Source organism: Xiphophorus maculatus, chromosome 8 (genome assembly GCF_002775205.1).
Source record: "Xiphophorus maculatus strain JP 163 A chromosome 8, X_maculatus-5.0-male, whole genome shotgun sequence".
Taxonomy (NCBI): domain Eukaryota; kingdom Metazoa; phylum Chordata; class Actinopteri; order Cyprinodontiformes; family Poeciliidae; genus Xiphophorus; species Xiphophorus maculatus.
In genome coordinates, this window is record NC_036450.1 from 2,586,114 (window position 1) to 2,603,212 (window position 17,099).

At 39.7% G+C, this 17,099-nt stretch overlaps 2 protein-coding genes across 4 annotated transcripts in view; both read left to right on the top strand.

The window, feature by feature from the left end:
• The first annotated feature begins 638 nt into the window (after nucleotides 1-638).
• Nucleotides 639-12,715, top strand: LOC102217634 (sia-alpha-2,3-Gal-beta-1,4-GlcNAc-R:alpha 2,8-sialyltransferase). 3 transcript variants are annotated; one of them, XM_023337754.1, is made up of 5 exons: nucleotides 639-1,450; nucleotides 3,249-3,278; nucleotides 5,511-5,600; nucleotides 6,345-6,902; nucleotides 8,702-12,715. In XM_023337754.1, exons 1-5 carry the CDS (start codon nucleotides 1,194-1,196, stop codon nucleotides 8,982-8,984), a joined length of 1,218 nt encoding a protein of 405 aa, XP_023193522.1. In that variant the 5' UTR covers nucleotides 639-1,193; the 3' UTR covers nucleotides 8,985-12,715. The 3 variants fall into 3 exon arrangements, with proteins under 3 accessions (XP_023193522.1, XP_023193521.1, XP_005813261.2); XM_023337753.1 differs by having other exon boundaries at nucleotides 640-1,450; nucleotides 5,511-5,630; XM_005813204.2 differs by lacking the exon at nucleotides 3,249-3,278 and having other exon boundaries at nucleotides 641-1,450; nucleotides 5,511-5,630.
• A 3,228-nt stretch (nucleotides 12,716-15,943) lies between these two features.
• LOC102218646 (one cut domain family member 2-like) overlaps nucleotides 15,944-17,099 on the top strand; it is a 34,478-nt gene continuing 33,322 nt past the window's right edge. The window contains exon 1 of the mRNA XM_023337848.1: nucleotides 15,944-17,083. Within this exon, the coding sequence (XP_023193616.1) occupies nucleotides 16,036-17,083 (1,048 nt within the window). The 5' untranslated portion in view covers nucleotides 15,944-16,035. The remainder of the gene's footprint in view (nucleotides 17,084-17,099) is intronic.

Below are 17,099 nucleotides of genomic sequence, written 5' to 3' on the forward strand. Positions count from 1 at the left end.
TGCTAGCTAAGTATTTTGATTTGAAGCTAAATACTTAGCCTGCTAACCACGTATTTGGTCAGCAAACTAGATATTTACAATACTAGATAAATGTTTAGATTGAAGCTAAATAATTTGTCTGCTAACTAAATATTTAGTTAACAAGCTAAATATAAAACTTGCTAGCTAAATATTTAGTTAGCAGGCTAAATATAAAACTTGCTAGCTAAATATTTAGTTAGCAGGCTAAATATTAAACTTGCTAGCTAAATATTTAGTTAACAAGCTAAATATTAAACTTGCTAGCTAAATATTTAGCTTCCTAAGTTAACAGGAAGCTAAATATTCAGCATCATTTCTAAATATTTAACTTGCTAACTGATTATTATCTGACATTGAGGTCTTGCTGATTCCAGCTGCAGAGCACGGTGGTGGAGAGGTGATGATGAGGGGAAACATTCTGGGGTCAAATGAGGTCACCAGTCTCATTTGCTTCTCAATGTCCTTCCAGGTTCATCTGCTGTAAAACTGAACAATTAATCACAAGCAGGTGAAATAAATGTAGAAAATCCCCTTATATAAATGTAACTAAATAAACTGAACCATGTTTTAAGGTTTTAATGAAGCTACGTGAATCTCTTCTGGCGCTGCTGCCTGTTTCTGCTGCGTTCAGGTGGATCGGAGTTATTTTTCGGTCTCTGGAGACATTTGTCTGTCCTCTCTCTCCCGGAGCTCCGCCTCGGATGTTGCTGCCGCTGCTGCTTGTTTATCTGATTACAGCCTTACAGGAGCTGCTTTCTCCTTAAAGCGACACCAGTTTAATTAATCAGACTGAACCAGCAGAAGCAGCAGGAGGAGGAGGAAGAGGAGGAGGAGGAGGAGGAAGGAGACCGAGGCGGAGGATGCAGATGAAGAGCAGCATCCATCTTCTCGCTGCCTCCCTGATCTCGGCGCCTTGCAGGAGGATTATGAATCCGATCTGAGCCGCCATGGACGCGGGGAAACCCTCCAGCTTCTGCTCGGATTTCCACCCTGCAGGAGGAGCGGGCCGTGAACGCGTCACGCATTCAGGTAGTCGGTGAAGCTGCGGAGTGTCCAGCGCGGCCTCAGTGAGGTAACACCACCCGGAACCCTTCCTCCCTCCACCCCCACATGGACCTCTGACAAACGCCCTTAGCTCCGCCGCAGACGCGGTGCGCAGATGCGGCGCGCCGATGCGACGCGCCTGGTTGTCCGCGCTGCGCGTCGCGCTGCGGCCGCTCGCTGAGGCTCTGGTCCGGGACGGCGGCTGCCCGCGGCGCGGCAGGATGGTGCGCATCGCCAGCGCGCTGGGGCTCATCATCTTCAGCGTGGCGCTGCTCATCCTGTCGCTCATCAGCTACGTGTCCATCAAGAAGGACTTCCTGCCCGGATCCCCGCGGTACGGACCCAACGGAGGCCCCAGGATGTACATGTTCCACACGGGGTTCCGGTGAGTCCAGAGGAGGTTCTGATGAGGCCTGCTCTGTTTTCTTTGGCTGCTCTGAAAATAAAACCTGACTCATCATTTCACAGATCCTCAGTCTTAAATCATCCTTCACTTCCAAAGCCTCAAATATAAACATATTTTCCACCTGACAGTCAGGTAGACTCGCACAGGTGTGATATTAAACTATAGCAAGTTTAATATTTACTGATAAATATTTAGCTTTAAAAATACATTTAGCTAACAAGCTACTATGGCTTCAATCTAAATATTTACATACCAATTTCAAAATATAGCACTAAAGCTATAGTTAGCTAAAAACAACAACAGTTAGTAAGTTAGCTAACTATTTAGCAAGCTAAATATGTAGCTTCAATCTAAATATTTAGCTAGCAAGTTCAGTAGTTAGTGAGAAAGCTAAACGTTTAACTTAAAACAAAACAGTTATCTAGTTAGCTAACCACTTAGCAAGTTAAACATGAAGCTTTAATTATAACATAGTTAGCAAGTTTAACATTTAGTTTCAAACAAATATGTAGTTAGAGCTAACTATTAGCTTGTTAACTAAATATGTAGTTTGCAACCTAACTAGCTTTGCTTTAAGTAAATTATGTTGCTCTCTATCTGAATACTGAACTGGCTAGCTACATGTTTAGTTTGAAAACAAAGCATCTGTTTAAAGCTAATAATTACTGTTTACAGAAGTAAAACTGAACACTGATGATTTTAAAGTAGCGTTAGCTTCTGCTAATGTTATGTTTTTTAGATGTTTATCTGTTAGTGACAGTTTCATGGGCCTGGAACTGAGATATTCCCACAGTACAGCGGAACCTCGCCTATTTTTCATAGAGCATATCTAAAATATTGAAAATAAAATTCAAAGAAGACAGGAAGAAGTGAGGGATGCTTTAAAACTTCTGCTCAGAACTGAGCATCAGTGTTTTGGTGTTGTTGACTTTCCTCTGCAGCTTTTACTGGAACCTCTGGGGAGAATATGAACGTTTGCACGGTGCTGTACCAAACTCGTGTAACGGTCCGAGTCGGTTCCTCTGAAACTAGAGTGGGTCTGTCCTAGTGTCAGGGTGCGAGACAGGCGGGTCATTAGCGTAGCAGAGGTTCTGTTTGGATGCACTACACTACATGCTAGAGTTAGCATGTCAAGTTTCAAATGTTACTACTGAGGAACTTTATGTTTACATTATTAGAATGAGACAAAATCTGCTAATATGCTAATAGCAGAGCTAATATATGATTAATGCTTTGAGATTTTTGCTAACTTTGAAAACAATTTAATGTATTTATCCTTAGCATTAGTTTCATGTTTAGCATTAGCTTCCACTAAATACCACTTTGGTATAGCGAGTTAGCATTGACTTTCCCTAAATATGTTGGAGTTGCACTTTAGCAACATAATTTTTCTTGATAGATTTATAAAACCAATCAAAGATAAAACATCCTAGGATTAAATACTTTTATACACTTTATGTTCATATCTAATGAATTTTCTCATCACTGGTTGTTTTAGACCTTTGACCTTTTTAGCTAGTTTGAAATCTCTTTTCTATTACTCAGATTAGCAACTCTATATTTAAATTACAGCACTGTGCAAAACATCTTAATATTATTATTTATCATTTTAGCCTTCCAGGCTTTATAAAGAACCAGGCCGGTTAAATCAAGCAGTTATTTTATTTTATATTTACATGCTGAGCTCTGATGTGATTTTAGAGCCACTGGTGTCGGTGTAAAGCTGAGAAGTCAGATGTTTTTGTATTGTTGTTGTTTTTTTACATCTCTGCTGCAGCGAGAGGCCACCTCGTAAACCCGACCTGAGGTGAATACAGAGCGATGTTTTCTACCCGTCTGCCTCCTCTGACTACAACCAGCAGCTTTTGCTTCATCTCCGTTTGGCTGAAAAACAAACCAAAATGAATAAATCTGCAGCCGACTGCAACAACTTTGTTTCACAGATGAGACAAAGCAAAGTTGAGCCAAAGACGCTGACTTTGCCTTGGCAACGTTTAGTCTGGTGGTGTTGACTTTGGAACAGCATTAATGGAAAGAGATTGAAAATATACTTTTTAATGGAAAAAAGTTGGTTAGTAAAAAAAAAAAGCACTTTTATAAACCTTTGACATTAAATACAAAAACAATTTCCTTGCGTTTGAGCGATGAATTCATATTTTTTAGTATCTCATGCTGTTTCTGATTCAGCGCTGCTTCTTTCTGCCTGAAATAATCTGTTTGGCAACATGAATGAGCCGGTTACTGAAGACACTTTTAACTTCCTGTTTCTCTAATTTCACATGATTATTTTTCATGCTGTAATAAAAGATCCAGATTTGTTTTTTGGAGTTATTAAACAGAGTTTAACTTTTTAAAATGTGCGTTAGCATAGCTATTATAGCAGTTTTAAACTATTTGTTTTTTACCTTTTCCAGTGCATATAAGGATGCTAACATTCTTACGCTAACTGACTGCGCTTAAGAAAAAGGCGGGAAAACACAAACATAGTTTTTTACATGTTAGCATTATAGTTTGTTGTTAAATTTTCTATTTACCATAAAGATATAATCGAAATACACTTTATAATTCAGACTTTTGCAGATGTTTTGTTTTATGAAGCTAGAGTTGCTTTTTCAAAGAAACTTATCTGAAAAAAGTTGGTGAAAAAGGCGAGAAAACGGCAAAGCTAGCTAACGTAGCATTTCTAGTTTTTTATTGTTTATAATCAGTTAAATGTGTCAAATCTTAGAACAATATAAAAACTATTTTATTATATTTTAAACATTTATATTTTAAGCAAATCGTTTTATTGATGAAAAATCTTCATTAGAAATCTATAAAAAATAAATATTACACAAGTTAATAATTCAGTATGTAGAGATTTGACTGAAGGAGAATTTATTTTTACTTTCTTTTACTACAAAAACTGTTCATCTTAACAAGTGAATTTAAAATATTTCCAGATGTTGTAAAAACATTTAAAGTTTTAAAAAAATGATCAAATTCAGTAAAAACTGAAAAACATAATATTTTATAAAACATTTGGATTCTCTGCTAACAACTTGTTAAGATGGGCAACGTTGCTGCAACTTTCTGGCTTTCTTACTAACTTCTAAGCACAACTTTGAAGTTATTTGCGCTTTGAATAAATAAGAATATTTCAGATACAGAAAAGAGCCTGAGTCTGCATTTACACTGAGCCGACAGCGTAAATGAAAATGATTTTAATGCATCTGGTTTTCTGAAGGAACACAAAGATTTTGTTGCTGCAGCTTTTAGAAGCAATTTAGCTCCAATATTCTGACAACCAACAAATAAAAAACATTTTTATGTCTAATTCTGTCAAAATTCATCTTATTATGATAGTTTCATCCAGACGTCAATGTGCTTCTGGCCCTTTAAGAGATATAAGCAGGTAATCAGACAGGTTTTACTGAGTTACACTGCAAAAACACAAATTTTACCAAACATTTTTGTCTAGTTTCTAGTGCAAATAAGACAAAATTAAATTAAAAGTCACTTTTTAGCAAAGTAAAAAGTTACTCTTAAGTTGGTTTTGCGTTATTTCAGGTGGGCTAAAATATTTGCTTAAAAACTAGACACAAACACCTGGTAAGATTTTGTGTTTTTACAGTGTAAAGGTTAAATGGAACAGGAGAAATATTTTATAATCCATGTTTGAAATTAATCCCCCTGCATTTGACTGTTTATTAAATCAAACAGTTGTTTACCTTTGACAGCGAAATATACATAAAAAATAAAATAAAATAAAATAAAATATTGAGTTATTTGTTGAAGAAACATTTTAAAAAATTGTTTTGACAAATTTTTCTTTAAATTTAGAATCCATGATTGGTTTAAATTCTAAACCTGTCTGATTATTGCTTAAATTTGTCTCAATTTGAAGCAACTATCTTTATAAAACATTGAGAAACTTTGAGTTTTTTTACATTTCCGATGCGTCTGCATGCAGAAAAGCTAAACTGCTTCTGAAAACACGAACCGACTGAAACTCCTGATGCAGGAAAACCCAGTGAATCCTCTGCTCTGCTCTGTGCAGCTCCCAGATGGCCATGAAGTACCTGGATCCAGACTTCGTTCCTCTGTCCAACGCTCTGACCGAGGATCTGCAGAACGCCTCTAAATGGAGGTACAACAGCACAGCTTTCACACAGCTGAGGTACGACAGCCGACAGCCTGACAGGCTTTTAGCACTGAGGCGCAGCAGGTTGTAAAAACGGCCACAGGATGTGGAGTAAACAGCAGCTGAAGCGTCACAGTGGCAGAAAATTACCCAAAGTTACAGAAAACTGGGAAGTTTTAGAAAAAGATGTGGAAATATTTTATTAAACATGTTTATTTAAAGCTGCAGTGTGTAACTTTTATAAAAAATGTTTTTTTTAGTTATTTATTGAGACAGATAATCGGTTAAAAAATGTAGCTCCTCTGCCTTCTCCCAGTGCTAACTAAAAACAACCAATCAGAGCCAGGAGGCGGGGCTTAGCGCTGTCAATCATGTCCCATCAGTACAGCATGTTGTGAATGCTAAAGCTAATCAGCATGGCAATGAATGACAGCAGATAAATGATTTTTCTGTAATGTTGAATTGTTTTTTCATCATTACCATATTTAACAGCGCGTTTACAAGGTTGATTGACAGCGGAAAGACCCGCCTCCTGTCTCTGATTGGTTGTTTTTGGTGCATTTCTTTAGACGGAAATCGGAGGAGATTCATTTTTTCACAGATTATCTGACTCATATTGTACTTTCACAACATGGTGACAGTTTTAATTAATATATAAAACTGTATTTTTAAGTGAGTTTTGTTGTGATTTACTTTATATAAAATAATCAGACTTTTCCAGGAGCTTCCATTAAAGTCTCTGTCTTGCAGGACGGAGATTTCTCAACACATCGACATCCCCCGTAACTTCACGTTGACCCGGGACTCCGTCAGAGTCGGCCAGCTGATGCACTTTGACTATTCCAGCCACAAGTATGTCTACTCCATCGGCGAGAACTTCCGGTCGCTGCTGCCGGAGGTTTCGCCCGTCCTCAACAAGCGCTACAACGTCTGCGCCGTCATCGGGAACAGCGGCATCCTCACCGGCTCGCGCTGCGGGGCCCAGATAGAAAAATACGACTTTGTCCTCCGATGCAACTTCGCGCCAACGGAGATTTTTAAGAAGGACGTTGGGCGTCGGACCAACATGACGACCTTTAACCCCAGCATCCTGGAGAAATACTACAATAATCTGCTGACTGTGCAGGACAGGAACAACTTTTTCCTGAGCCTGAAGAAGCTGGACCGAGCCATCCTGTGGATCCCAGCGTTTTTCTTCCACACTTCGGCCACGGTGACCAGGACGCTGGTGGACTTCTTTGTGGAACATCGAGGCCAGCTGAAGGTCCAGTTGGCCTGGCCTGGAAACATCATGCAGCACATCAACAAGTAAGTAGAGGGGGGCACATTTCTGCTAATGCGCTAGTAGTGGAGCTACATTTTATTCAGGACTTTAGCTAACTTTGAAAACATTTTACACACTTAGCTTCCACTAAATTAATTTTTATGGATAAACTCCAAATCTGTAATTTCCACGGCTGTTTTGTAAACTTTCAGGGGATTAAAGTTTGAAGTTTAACTAGTTTAAACACCATGTTGGTGCTGCGCCTTAACGTTCACAAAATATCCTTTGGTTAGCGCTTTAGCGTTAGCGGAACTAATTTTTACTATTTGCACTTTAGGGTTAGTGAAACTAACTTTTTAGTTAGCGGTGCCCACTACTGGAGAAGCTGCCACCAGCAGAAATAATTATTCATGTTTTTTAAAGTACAAACTATAAAAATATCTTAATGTATATCTTATCTTAATATCTTAATCACTTCCAAAGGTTTTAATGCTGCTTCTACTTTTCCATGTTTTGTGACGTTCCAATTATAAACATCAGCTGATTTTATTGGGATTTTATGTGACAGACCAACACAAAGCAGCGCAGAACTTTGACACTGAAGGAAAGTTATTAAGATTTGTTTATAAAAATAAAAATCTGAAAAATGTGGAGGATATATTAAGTATTCCTGAGTGAACACTTTGCAGACATTTTTGGTTAGTTTTTCTTCCCTAAACACGTCAAGCTCAGTTTGTCTGGCTGAAGAACATCTGACACATCAACTTTGAACAGATTCTCACTTAGTTTTAGGTCTGGACTTTGTCTAGGCCACTCCATGTCATCTATAGTTGTATGTCATTGATATTCAGTTGATGTATTGAGCAGTTTTGCCAGGTGCATGAAGCCTCCAGATTGTGAAATTAAACCATCATTTTGTCTCACTATGGCGCCCAGATCCTGTTTTTAGTGGCTTCCAGAAGCTAACATGTTGTAGCTTCGCTTTATGTTTACAGCAGAGAGGAGCTTTAGCCTGCAAAGCCGGATTATGAGGAAGCGGCTATTTAACGAAGGGAATGAAAGGCGGCTATAACTGTGGAGGGGGATTTAAGTCCGGCGCTTAATGGTGTCTCAGATAAGTAGGCAGCTTGTAACAGTAACCTAATCTTTAGCAATCCCATTAAATCTACCTGCAGAGGGAGAATTACCACTTTCTGCAGCTCCAGGACTCCTGGACGCTTTTGTCCGGGACGGCGTGGCGAGTCTCCCCCTCTGAGAAGCTGAATCAGGAAAAGAGGAGATTTTATTTTACTCTTTCTCACTTTGTTAATCAGTGGTGGTTCTTACAGGGTGGGTCTGGGTAAGCCCCGCCTTCTGCCAGCCACCAACCAATCAAAATTAAGGAAATCCATAAACTAAACTCCAGTAACTAAGATAAGATAAATGATGAATTCACACCAGCCTCGTTTAGTTTGTTTTAATCCAACTCCAGTCCGTTTACTGTCAAAATCATTTTAATTTTAGGCCATATCAAGTTCATGAATGTTCTTAAAGGGCCGGTAGCACCAGAATATATTGATAAAACTGCTTCTCTAAATGTTAAAATATAAATACACATGAGATGGGAAAACGTCTTGTTATAAGTTAAATAATCTGGCAGGGAAACCAGAATATTTTCATAAATATTAAGGAATTATTGATTTAAAACAAGCTCCTATTTCTTGCTGAAACAATTGTTGACTGTATTCTATGACTTTGTGATTTTATGATGTAAAGCACTTTGAACCGCCTTGTTGCTGAAATGTGTTACACAAACCAACTTGATTGATTGAAATAGATATTTTTGCTGTTTTTTTCTCTGCAGCTACTGGAAAACCAAGCATTTGTCTCCGAAGCGCCTGAGCACCGGGATCCTGATGTACACGCTGGCGTCCTCCATGTGCGACCAGATCCACCTGTATGGGTTCTGGCCCTTCGGCTGGGACCCCAACACCGGGAAGGAGCTGCCGTACCATTACTACGACAAGAAGGGCACCAAGTTCACCACCAAGTGGCAGGAGTCCCACCAGCTGCCGGCCGAGTTCAAGCTGCTCTACAAGATGCACACCGAAGGTCTGCTGAAGCTCAGCCTGTCGCACTGCGCTTAGCGTCTGGATTCAGAGCGCTGACCAGCACCGCTAACGGCCAAACTACGGCTAAACTACAACATGGAGTCATTCAGAGTGAAAGCAGAATCAGGACATAAGTGACCTGAGTGAAGCCGGCTCCCAAACCTGCCTCAAAGCTAATAAAATTAGCATCAAACGTTTGTGCCACGTTTTTGCTGCCAGCATTTTAAAAAACATTAATTAAAATGTTTTCAGAGGCTAACCGGCCTTCTACGTCCAAATTGGTGTCAAACATTTGTGCTGCAGAAATTTTTGTTTGTGCTGCTTTTGCTTTAAAGACGTTAATAAAAATATTTCCAGAGGTCAACCAAACAAAATGGGTGTCCATCAACTCTGCTGTGTTTGTGCTGCAAAAAGTTTATTTGTGCTGCTTTTGCTTTGAAGATCTTCATGAAAGTTTAAAGGTCAAAAGGTCAACCATTGACATTGAATCTGTAAATTGAGGGATGTTTGAACACTGGAAACTTTATTATTTATGTTTTTAAAATGATAGCAGCACAAATGACAATCTTTGCTGCACAAACACTTAACACCAACTTTGTTTTCTTTGGGTAATGTTGGAGTGCTGGTTGACCTTCTGACCTTTAAACTTTCCTTAATATATTTAAAGCCGTAGCTACAGTATTGAAATTTTCTGCAGCACAAACGCAGCAGAGTTGATTGACACCAATGTTGTTTGATTTCGTAAACGATTTGGAGCTGGTTGACCTTTGATGACCTCTGGAAGCATTTATTAATATCTTTAACATGATAGCGGCACAAAGGCAAATTTCTGCTGCACAAACGTAGCACAAACTGACACCAATTTGTTAGATTTGAAGAAGGAGGGCTGCCAGCTTCACTCAGGTGAGAAAATGGCTGCAGCTCTTGGGAAGAATCTGACCTGCAAACGGCAACAATCCGATACGCTGAAGCTTTTGTTTTCTAACGTTTAATCAAGCTGTTTTCTGTTTTCTGCGTTTTTGTTGGTTTTATTTGCTATATTTAAAAAACTGAAAGTACATTTCCAACTTTTGACCATCTCGATATTATCTTGAGGTGTGCAGAAAACATTTGTGGACTCGGTTAGGGCATCATTAAAAAAGTCAGGGTTCTAAAGCGTAGCAGCAAAATGAGGAACCATTCAGTAAACTGGAAACAGGCGTGGAGTTAAAATGGGAAACAAAGCAACTTAAAGCCAGAAGCGTTACTGTAAAGATAAAATTAAAAACAAAACTTAACAAGACGCTAGCTAATAACAGCTAGCTGCCATTTTTATTTAGCGGGACAATAATCTGTTTTCCAGTTCTTTAAATTTTTTACTCAGGTCAAGTAGTTCCATAAAAACATTTTCTGGATGGTTTGTTAGCAGCTTTAGATGCTAAAAGTCTGATTGTTGCTAGTTTATGCTAGCTATGCTAAGTGACCATTTTGTTTCTTTTTGTAATTCATCTACTTCTTAAACACGTCATAATTTAAGCCCATTGCCTTCAACATTGCAAAAGTTATATTCATAAATATGTTTAATAAATATTAATGGTTGCCGTAATTGAAGCTATTGCCAAAGCTAACAGCAGTTAGCTGCCGTTCTGGTTGTTAGGGAGACAGTCGTCTGTTTTTCAGTTCTGTAGCCATTTTTGTGCTGCTGGCTGGAGATTTATTAGTTTTCTGAAAAACTAATACTTAAATTAAAATTACATTTAATCATTTTCTCCTGGTTAGCTAGCAGCCCTAGAACGCTAATGCTGGTTGGCTAAAATAAAAGCTAGCAAGCTATTACATTATTACACTGTTTTAAAACATGTTATTAAACCCTAATAGATAATAATAAAAAACATATTTGTTATGGTTTCTCTGAGAATGCTAATGTTTGTTAGCTGGTGCTACTGCTAGCTGAATGCAATTAGCTGCTTTTGTTGCCGTATTGTGTTTATTAAATCAGTTTTTTTGCTTAGATCTAGTGATTACATTAAATAAACATTTATATTTTAAAATTAGCTGATGCTCAAATGTTAGCTTAAAAACAGCTGCCCAATATTTTACCTGATTTTAATCTTCATGTAGTAGAACTCCTCGGCAAAATGAAAGAACTGTTTTGTTGTTCAAAACTTTGGAGCAATTCTTTCTTTCTTTCTTTCTTTCTTTCTTTCTTTCTTTCTTTCTTTCTTTCTTTCTTTCTTTCTTTCTTTCTTTCTTTCTTTCTTTCTTTCTTTCTTTCTTTTTTAATCTTACGTGACTTAAATCTAAATTGACTGCTGTTACATTGTGTACCTGTAAATCTGCTAAAACCAAGGCTAACAAGCTGTTAGGTTATAAATCTACCAGGAGACAGCAACAACGGTGAGCGACTGCAGAAACGTTGAACATGCTGTGCCTCCATCCGTCACCCTGACCTCCACACTCGGCTTTCCGCTTGGTTGCATACAGAACACTCTACCTCCTGCGCTGGTGCTGGACGTTCACACTGGACAGGCCGGATCTCGTTTGAAACTCAACGATAAAGCAGGAATCTACCAATAACGATGCTAACTGGAACAGAACGACGCAGAAAACGACTTTATGTTGAGCATCAATTCCTGCTTTGCTTGGTTTTCAATGGGAGTCGGTGTAAAATGAAAGCACTTAGAGAATTAAAGCCACAATTTGTCACTGTTGATGACTCAGTGACAGGAAACACATAATTCTCCTTACATGTTGTCATGTTATCATCTATGAGCTAAACTGGGCTAATTAAAAATGGTTTTTGATCCATTTATTTACGGGATAAATTGGACAGTTAGTGGAAATGTTGTGGATGTGCATCTCAGGTTTTTCTGACTGTATTAAAGCAGAATGTTGTTTTTTTTGTTGTTGTTGTTGCTTCTCAGCAGTGGTGACCCTAAGAGAGGGCTAAGGGGGGCCGTGGCCCCCTCCTAAAAAATATTGGTCACTAAAAAAATAATAAAAATACATTTTCATCAAGCAAAACCCAATAAATAAATGCATATAATTTTAAATGAAATTAAAAATGTATTCAAAGAAACACATTTTATATATTTGGCCACCTGTATTAACATTTTCTTGGGGCTCCACTGCTTCTTTTATTAACATTTTAAATCAGTTATTGTTATCAAAGTCTGATTCTGATTTAAAACCTTATTTCTTGTTATTGATTTAATTTTTATCAGCCCTTTAAAATCGCTGAATGAACTTTAGGCTCATTAAATATGAATGATTGTCTGCAAAACGCTCATTTTCCTCGCAGGTGAGGATGCCATGTTTTTATATGTGCTGCCATGTTTGAGTGAAATCCCCCAAACTGGGTCTATTTTTGTAAGCTTAGCTGCATTTTCTGCTTTTTGCCTTCATTTCTTTTTCTGCTCTTGTTTGTCAACAAAAATACAAACATGACTAGAAATGTGTCTTTGACGAAAAAGATTGTTTTATTCTTGCTGAAAAAGGGAAATATTATTTTGCAACATGATTTATTATCCATAAAGTTAAAGTGGGTGTTGTGGTTATAATTTTGAACATATTTGTGTTTCAGTAAAATGTAATTTTTGCATTTTGGATGAAACAGCAGCTGCATCAAATCAGTTTGTCATTCAGATTAACTTTACAGTAGAGACACGTTTAGACATCACACAAACATACTGTAGTTTAAAAATGTTTCAATTAATCAAATACTTGAAATAAACTATATCTACTCTGTATTAATCACTTAATCACTGAATAAACTCAAACATAAGTTTGTTCAGCTTCTCTGTGTTTTTATAATTTCTCTTTTCTTAGATTTTTATGTCGTTTAAAGCGACTTTTTAAAAGTCGGCGAAGGTTAGTCTGGAGAACTGTAGAAGAAGAGAAAGAAGAGATTCAGAGAAATGTGAGTCTGGTGGCCGAAAGGGAAAAAAAGGAAACCAAAATGGCAGAAAGGTGAAGTTTGAGAAACTGGAAGGAGTTTTACATCCTGGGAGTCGGCAGAGAAAGAAAAATCAGCATAAACACAAAATGGACAAGAAATAGAGAGAGAAATAAAAACAGGCAGAAAGAAACTGAAAAAGACAGAAAAAAGATGGAAAGGAAGAAAAAAAAAGAAACAAGTAAGGACAGAAAGAATGAATGAAAGAGAGAAAAACAGGAAGACAAAAATAAATAAATCAGTAACAGAGAGAATGAAAGACGTTTTTTTTTCCTCTTCCAGCCCAGTTGGACTCGGTGTCCAGCGTCTGTCCTCAGAGGACGGATCGGAGGACGGATCAGAGGACGGATCAGAGGACGGATCAGAGGTGTCTCTTTATCAGCCGCAGCAACGATTCGTCCACGTTTCTCAACCTTTAGTCGTCCTGATGGACGGCGTCCATGTGGCGCCAAGTCAGGACATTCCTGAGTCTAAAGTCCCTTCAGGGGCCCCCGAACCGCAGCTTTGACACCACCTGTCATCAGTTCAATGCAGACCTTCGTCATCCGCTCGTCTTCATCACCTTCTGATCAGCTGCTTTTTAAAAATCTCAACTGTTCAATAAAATGTTTAAAAAACATCCAGATTATCTTGTAATCCGACTTCCTGGGAATATTTCTGGGATCAGATTTGTAGAATCTAGGTCAGATTGGACAGAGGTCACATGGTGCATGCTGGGTCACCTGACCCCTGACCTCTGACCCTCTCAGCTCTGCTCTTGCAAAACAACGTCCAGGAATCGACGTCTGGATTTAAAACCAGAAATCAGATCAGAAAAGATCAAAATGGAAAAAGAATTAAAACTCAGGAAATGTTTAAAAAACAGAACAAAAAAATCACTTCAAACAATTAAAAATAAAAACTAAAACTTTAAATAAGTTAGAAAATGTTTTTACTGTTACATATGAACAATTTAATTTTATATTCCATTTATTTTCTTTAGATTTTAATTTTGTTACATACAGATATAGAAATAAATTCAGATTAAATCTCAGCATTTTTAAATACTCCATATGAAAACAATGTCTCATCAAAAAATATTTATATTATTTATTTTACATTATTGATCTGAATAAACACAAAGTGCAGCAATGTGCAAAAAGTTCACTGCAAAAACAAAATCTTTAAAAAGTTTGATTTAGTTTCTGGTGTAAATATGTCAGAACATTTAAATAAGAAAAAACTAAAACTGTTCATCAAGATACAGGAGTTTATTTTAAGTTTATAATTATTGATTATTTTATGTATGACAAGATATTTTCCCATATTATAACTGAAATAATCTGCAAATAGAATTCATAGTTTTTCAATTTTAAGGAATTATTGACTGAAGAGCAGAAACTATCAGGCTGACAAGTTACTATAACTTAGTTTTGTCTTATTTAAGGTGAACTAAGATGTTTCCAGTAGAAACTGAACAAAAATACTTGGTAAGATTAGGTGTTTTTGCAGTGTTTGAGTGCAACGTGCCAAAATTACACTTAAAAATCCACTAAATAAAAATAAAAGTTAATCTGGACCAAACTCACCTGCATCCTCTTCCTGTTCTTTAACAATTTACTGAATAACTTTAACATAAATTCTCGACATTTAATTCGACAAAAAAAAACATATTTATTTTTACTGATAATGTTTTTGTTGATTAAAATGACCTTTAACCCCAAAGGAAAACCAGGTGGTTTTAAACAGGATGTTGAAAATTTAAATGAATCCAATAAAACATTTCTTAAAGGTGGAATAATAAATAAATAACTTAGCAACCAATATTTAAGTAAATATACAAAATAATATTTTTATTATTGTGTTTCCTAAATGATGATTTGTTGATGTTTTCTGTGTTGATTTCCTGAAACTTTTTCTCTCCTTTTGATGAAACTCTGAGCCGAGAAGCAGAAACTTTGCGGTCCGGACCGGTCCGCTGGGTTCCGCTGGTTCTGCTGGTTCTGCTGGTTCTGGCTGCGTTCAGCGTCTGAACACAGCGGGTCGAATCCACACGCCGCCTTTGTGTCGCCATTAAAGGACGATTTCATGGCCAACAGGCGACCAGAGCAGCATCCTGGTTTTATGACTTAAATCAGGAAAGAAGCTGAATTATTTATTTTTCTTCATCATTTTAAACTGAATTTATCTGATTTTAAACCAATTAAAGTCAAAGAGAAATTAATTTCACCGACTTATTAAAAGCATTTATCTGAAAACTTTAATATTTCTTAAAGTTGACATTTGATCTCCGGTTATTGATTTTTATATTGTATTTATTAGACGAAAATGTGCAGAAAATAAATAAACATGTGTGTGTTTATCAACACGTGTGTTGATATTTGTGCATCTTTTGATGTATAAATTTATATATTATATTATATACATATATTTATCTGAGGAAAAGGAAAAAGAGGAGCAGATTTCCAGGACAAACAGATTTAAACTCCTGAAAAACTTTAAAACTGAACAGATTCTTAAAATTGAATAGATTCCCAAAGGTGAACAGATTCCCCAAACTGAACAGGTTCCTAAAACTGAACAGATTCCAAATGCTGAACGACTTTATTCTCAAACAAGTTTATTCTCGTAAAATTCTGACTTTCTTCTCGTGATTTTATTTATTTTAGTTTCTCAGCGTGTCATTAATACTCTATAGAAACGACCCACAGTGTGAAAATGAACAGAAATTGTGTGTAAATTCACCCCACAGTGGAAAGTCACGCTGTAAACTGCTGCTTCTCATCAGTTCGCTGATTGGTCGGATCCGCATTTAGCCACGCCCTCCACATCTCCCTCCTGGGCTCTGATTGGTCCGCAGAGCCGCCATTCCAGTTCGCGCCTCCTCGCAGCGGCAGCCCGGTCCGTCCCCCGCCTCCTCCCGCAGCAGGGTGGGTTGAGCGGCCGGGTAGGGACCGTGGACAGCTCCGCTCCGAGGAGCAGAGCAGCACCGGAGGAGGAGAGGGCTGGATATGGGGGAGCCGCCGCACAGGCCCGTCTGATCCAGAGAAACACACAAAGAGCTGGAGCCGGCGGAGGAGGAGGAGGACGGGGAGAGTACCGGTTCTGACCCATCCCGGAGGAGCAGCAGGAGACATAATTCCGCTCGACCCAATGGACTGAGAGGACAGATGAATGAAGACTGCCTACACTAACGCCTATCGATGCCTGGCCAAGGACCTGGACGCGTACGCCATGAACCCGGACATGACAATGGACGGCCTCGGCAGCCTCCACGGCGGGGTGGCCCCTGACGCGGAGCTGATGAGCGGCGGCTCGTCGGGCCTCCGGATCCACCAGGACCTGGCGCCGCGGCCGGCCATGGTGTCCGGGATGATCCTGGAGGGCAGCGGGGAGTACCGTCCGGAGCTGTCGCTGCCGCTGCACCACGCCATGAGCGTCCCGTGCGACGCGACGTCCCCCGGGATGAGCGGCACCTACACCACCCTGACCCCGCTCCAGCCGCTGCCGCCCATCTCCACCGTGTCCGACAAGTTCCACCACCATCACCACCACCACCACCACCACCAGCGGCTGCCCGGGAACGTCAGCGGGAGCTTCACCCTGATGCGGGACGAGCGCGGGCTGCCGGGGATGAACAACATCTACAGCCCGTATAAGGACCACATGTCCGGGATGGGTCAGAGCCTGTCCCCGGTGCTGGGTAACGGCCTCGGCTCCATCCACAACACCCAGCAGGGGCTCCACAACTACGGCTCCAGCTCGCACGCAACCCACGACAAGATGCTGAACTTCGACCACCAGCACCGAGGCCTCGGTGGCCCGCCGGCCGGGATGATGCCGCACCTGAACGGGATGCACCACCCGGGCCACCACCCCCACCCGCACCTCCAGTCGCCGTCGCACGGGCCGGTGTTGGCGCCTACGCGGGAGCGACCGCCCTCCTCCTCGGGGACGCAGGGGGGCGGCGGGTCGGGGCAGCTGGAGGAGATCAACACCAAGGAGGTGGCGCAGCGGATCACCGCGGAGCTGAAGAGGTACAGCATCCCGCAGGCCATCTTCGCCCAGCGGGTGCTGTGCCGCTCCCAGGGGACGCTGTCCGACCTGCTGCGGAACCCCAAGCCCTGGAGTAAACTAAAGTCCGGCCGGGAGACCTTCCGGAGGATGTGGAAGTGGCTGCAGGAGCCCGAGTTCCAGCGGATGTCGGCGCTCAGATTGGCAGGTAGGAACCCGGAGCG

Excerpts from the sequence above, each read along its gene's own strand:
- LOC102217634 (XM_023337753.1), top strand. The coding sequence starts at position 1,194 with ATGCGACGCGCCTGGTTGTCCGCGCTGCGCGTCGCGCTGCGGCCGCTC. Across the intron at positions 1,451-3,248 it reads ATGTTCCACACGGGGTTCCG|CGAGAGGCCACCTCGTAAAC; the intron begins GTGAGTCCAGAG and ends TCTCTGCTGCAG. Across the intron at positions 5,631-6,344 it reads ACAGCTTTCACACAGCTGAG|GACGGAGATTTCTCAACACA; the intron begins GTACGACAGCCG and ends TCTGTCTTGCAG.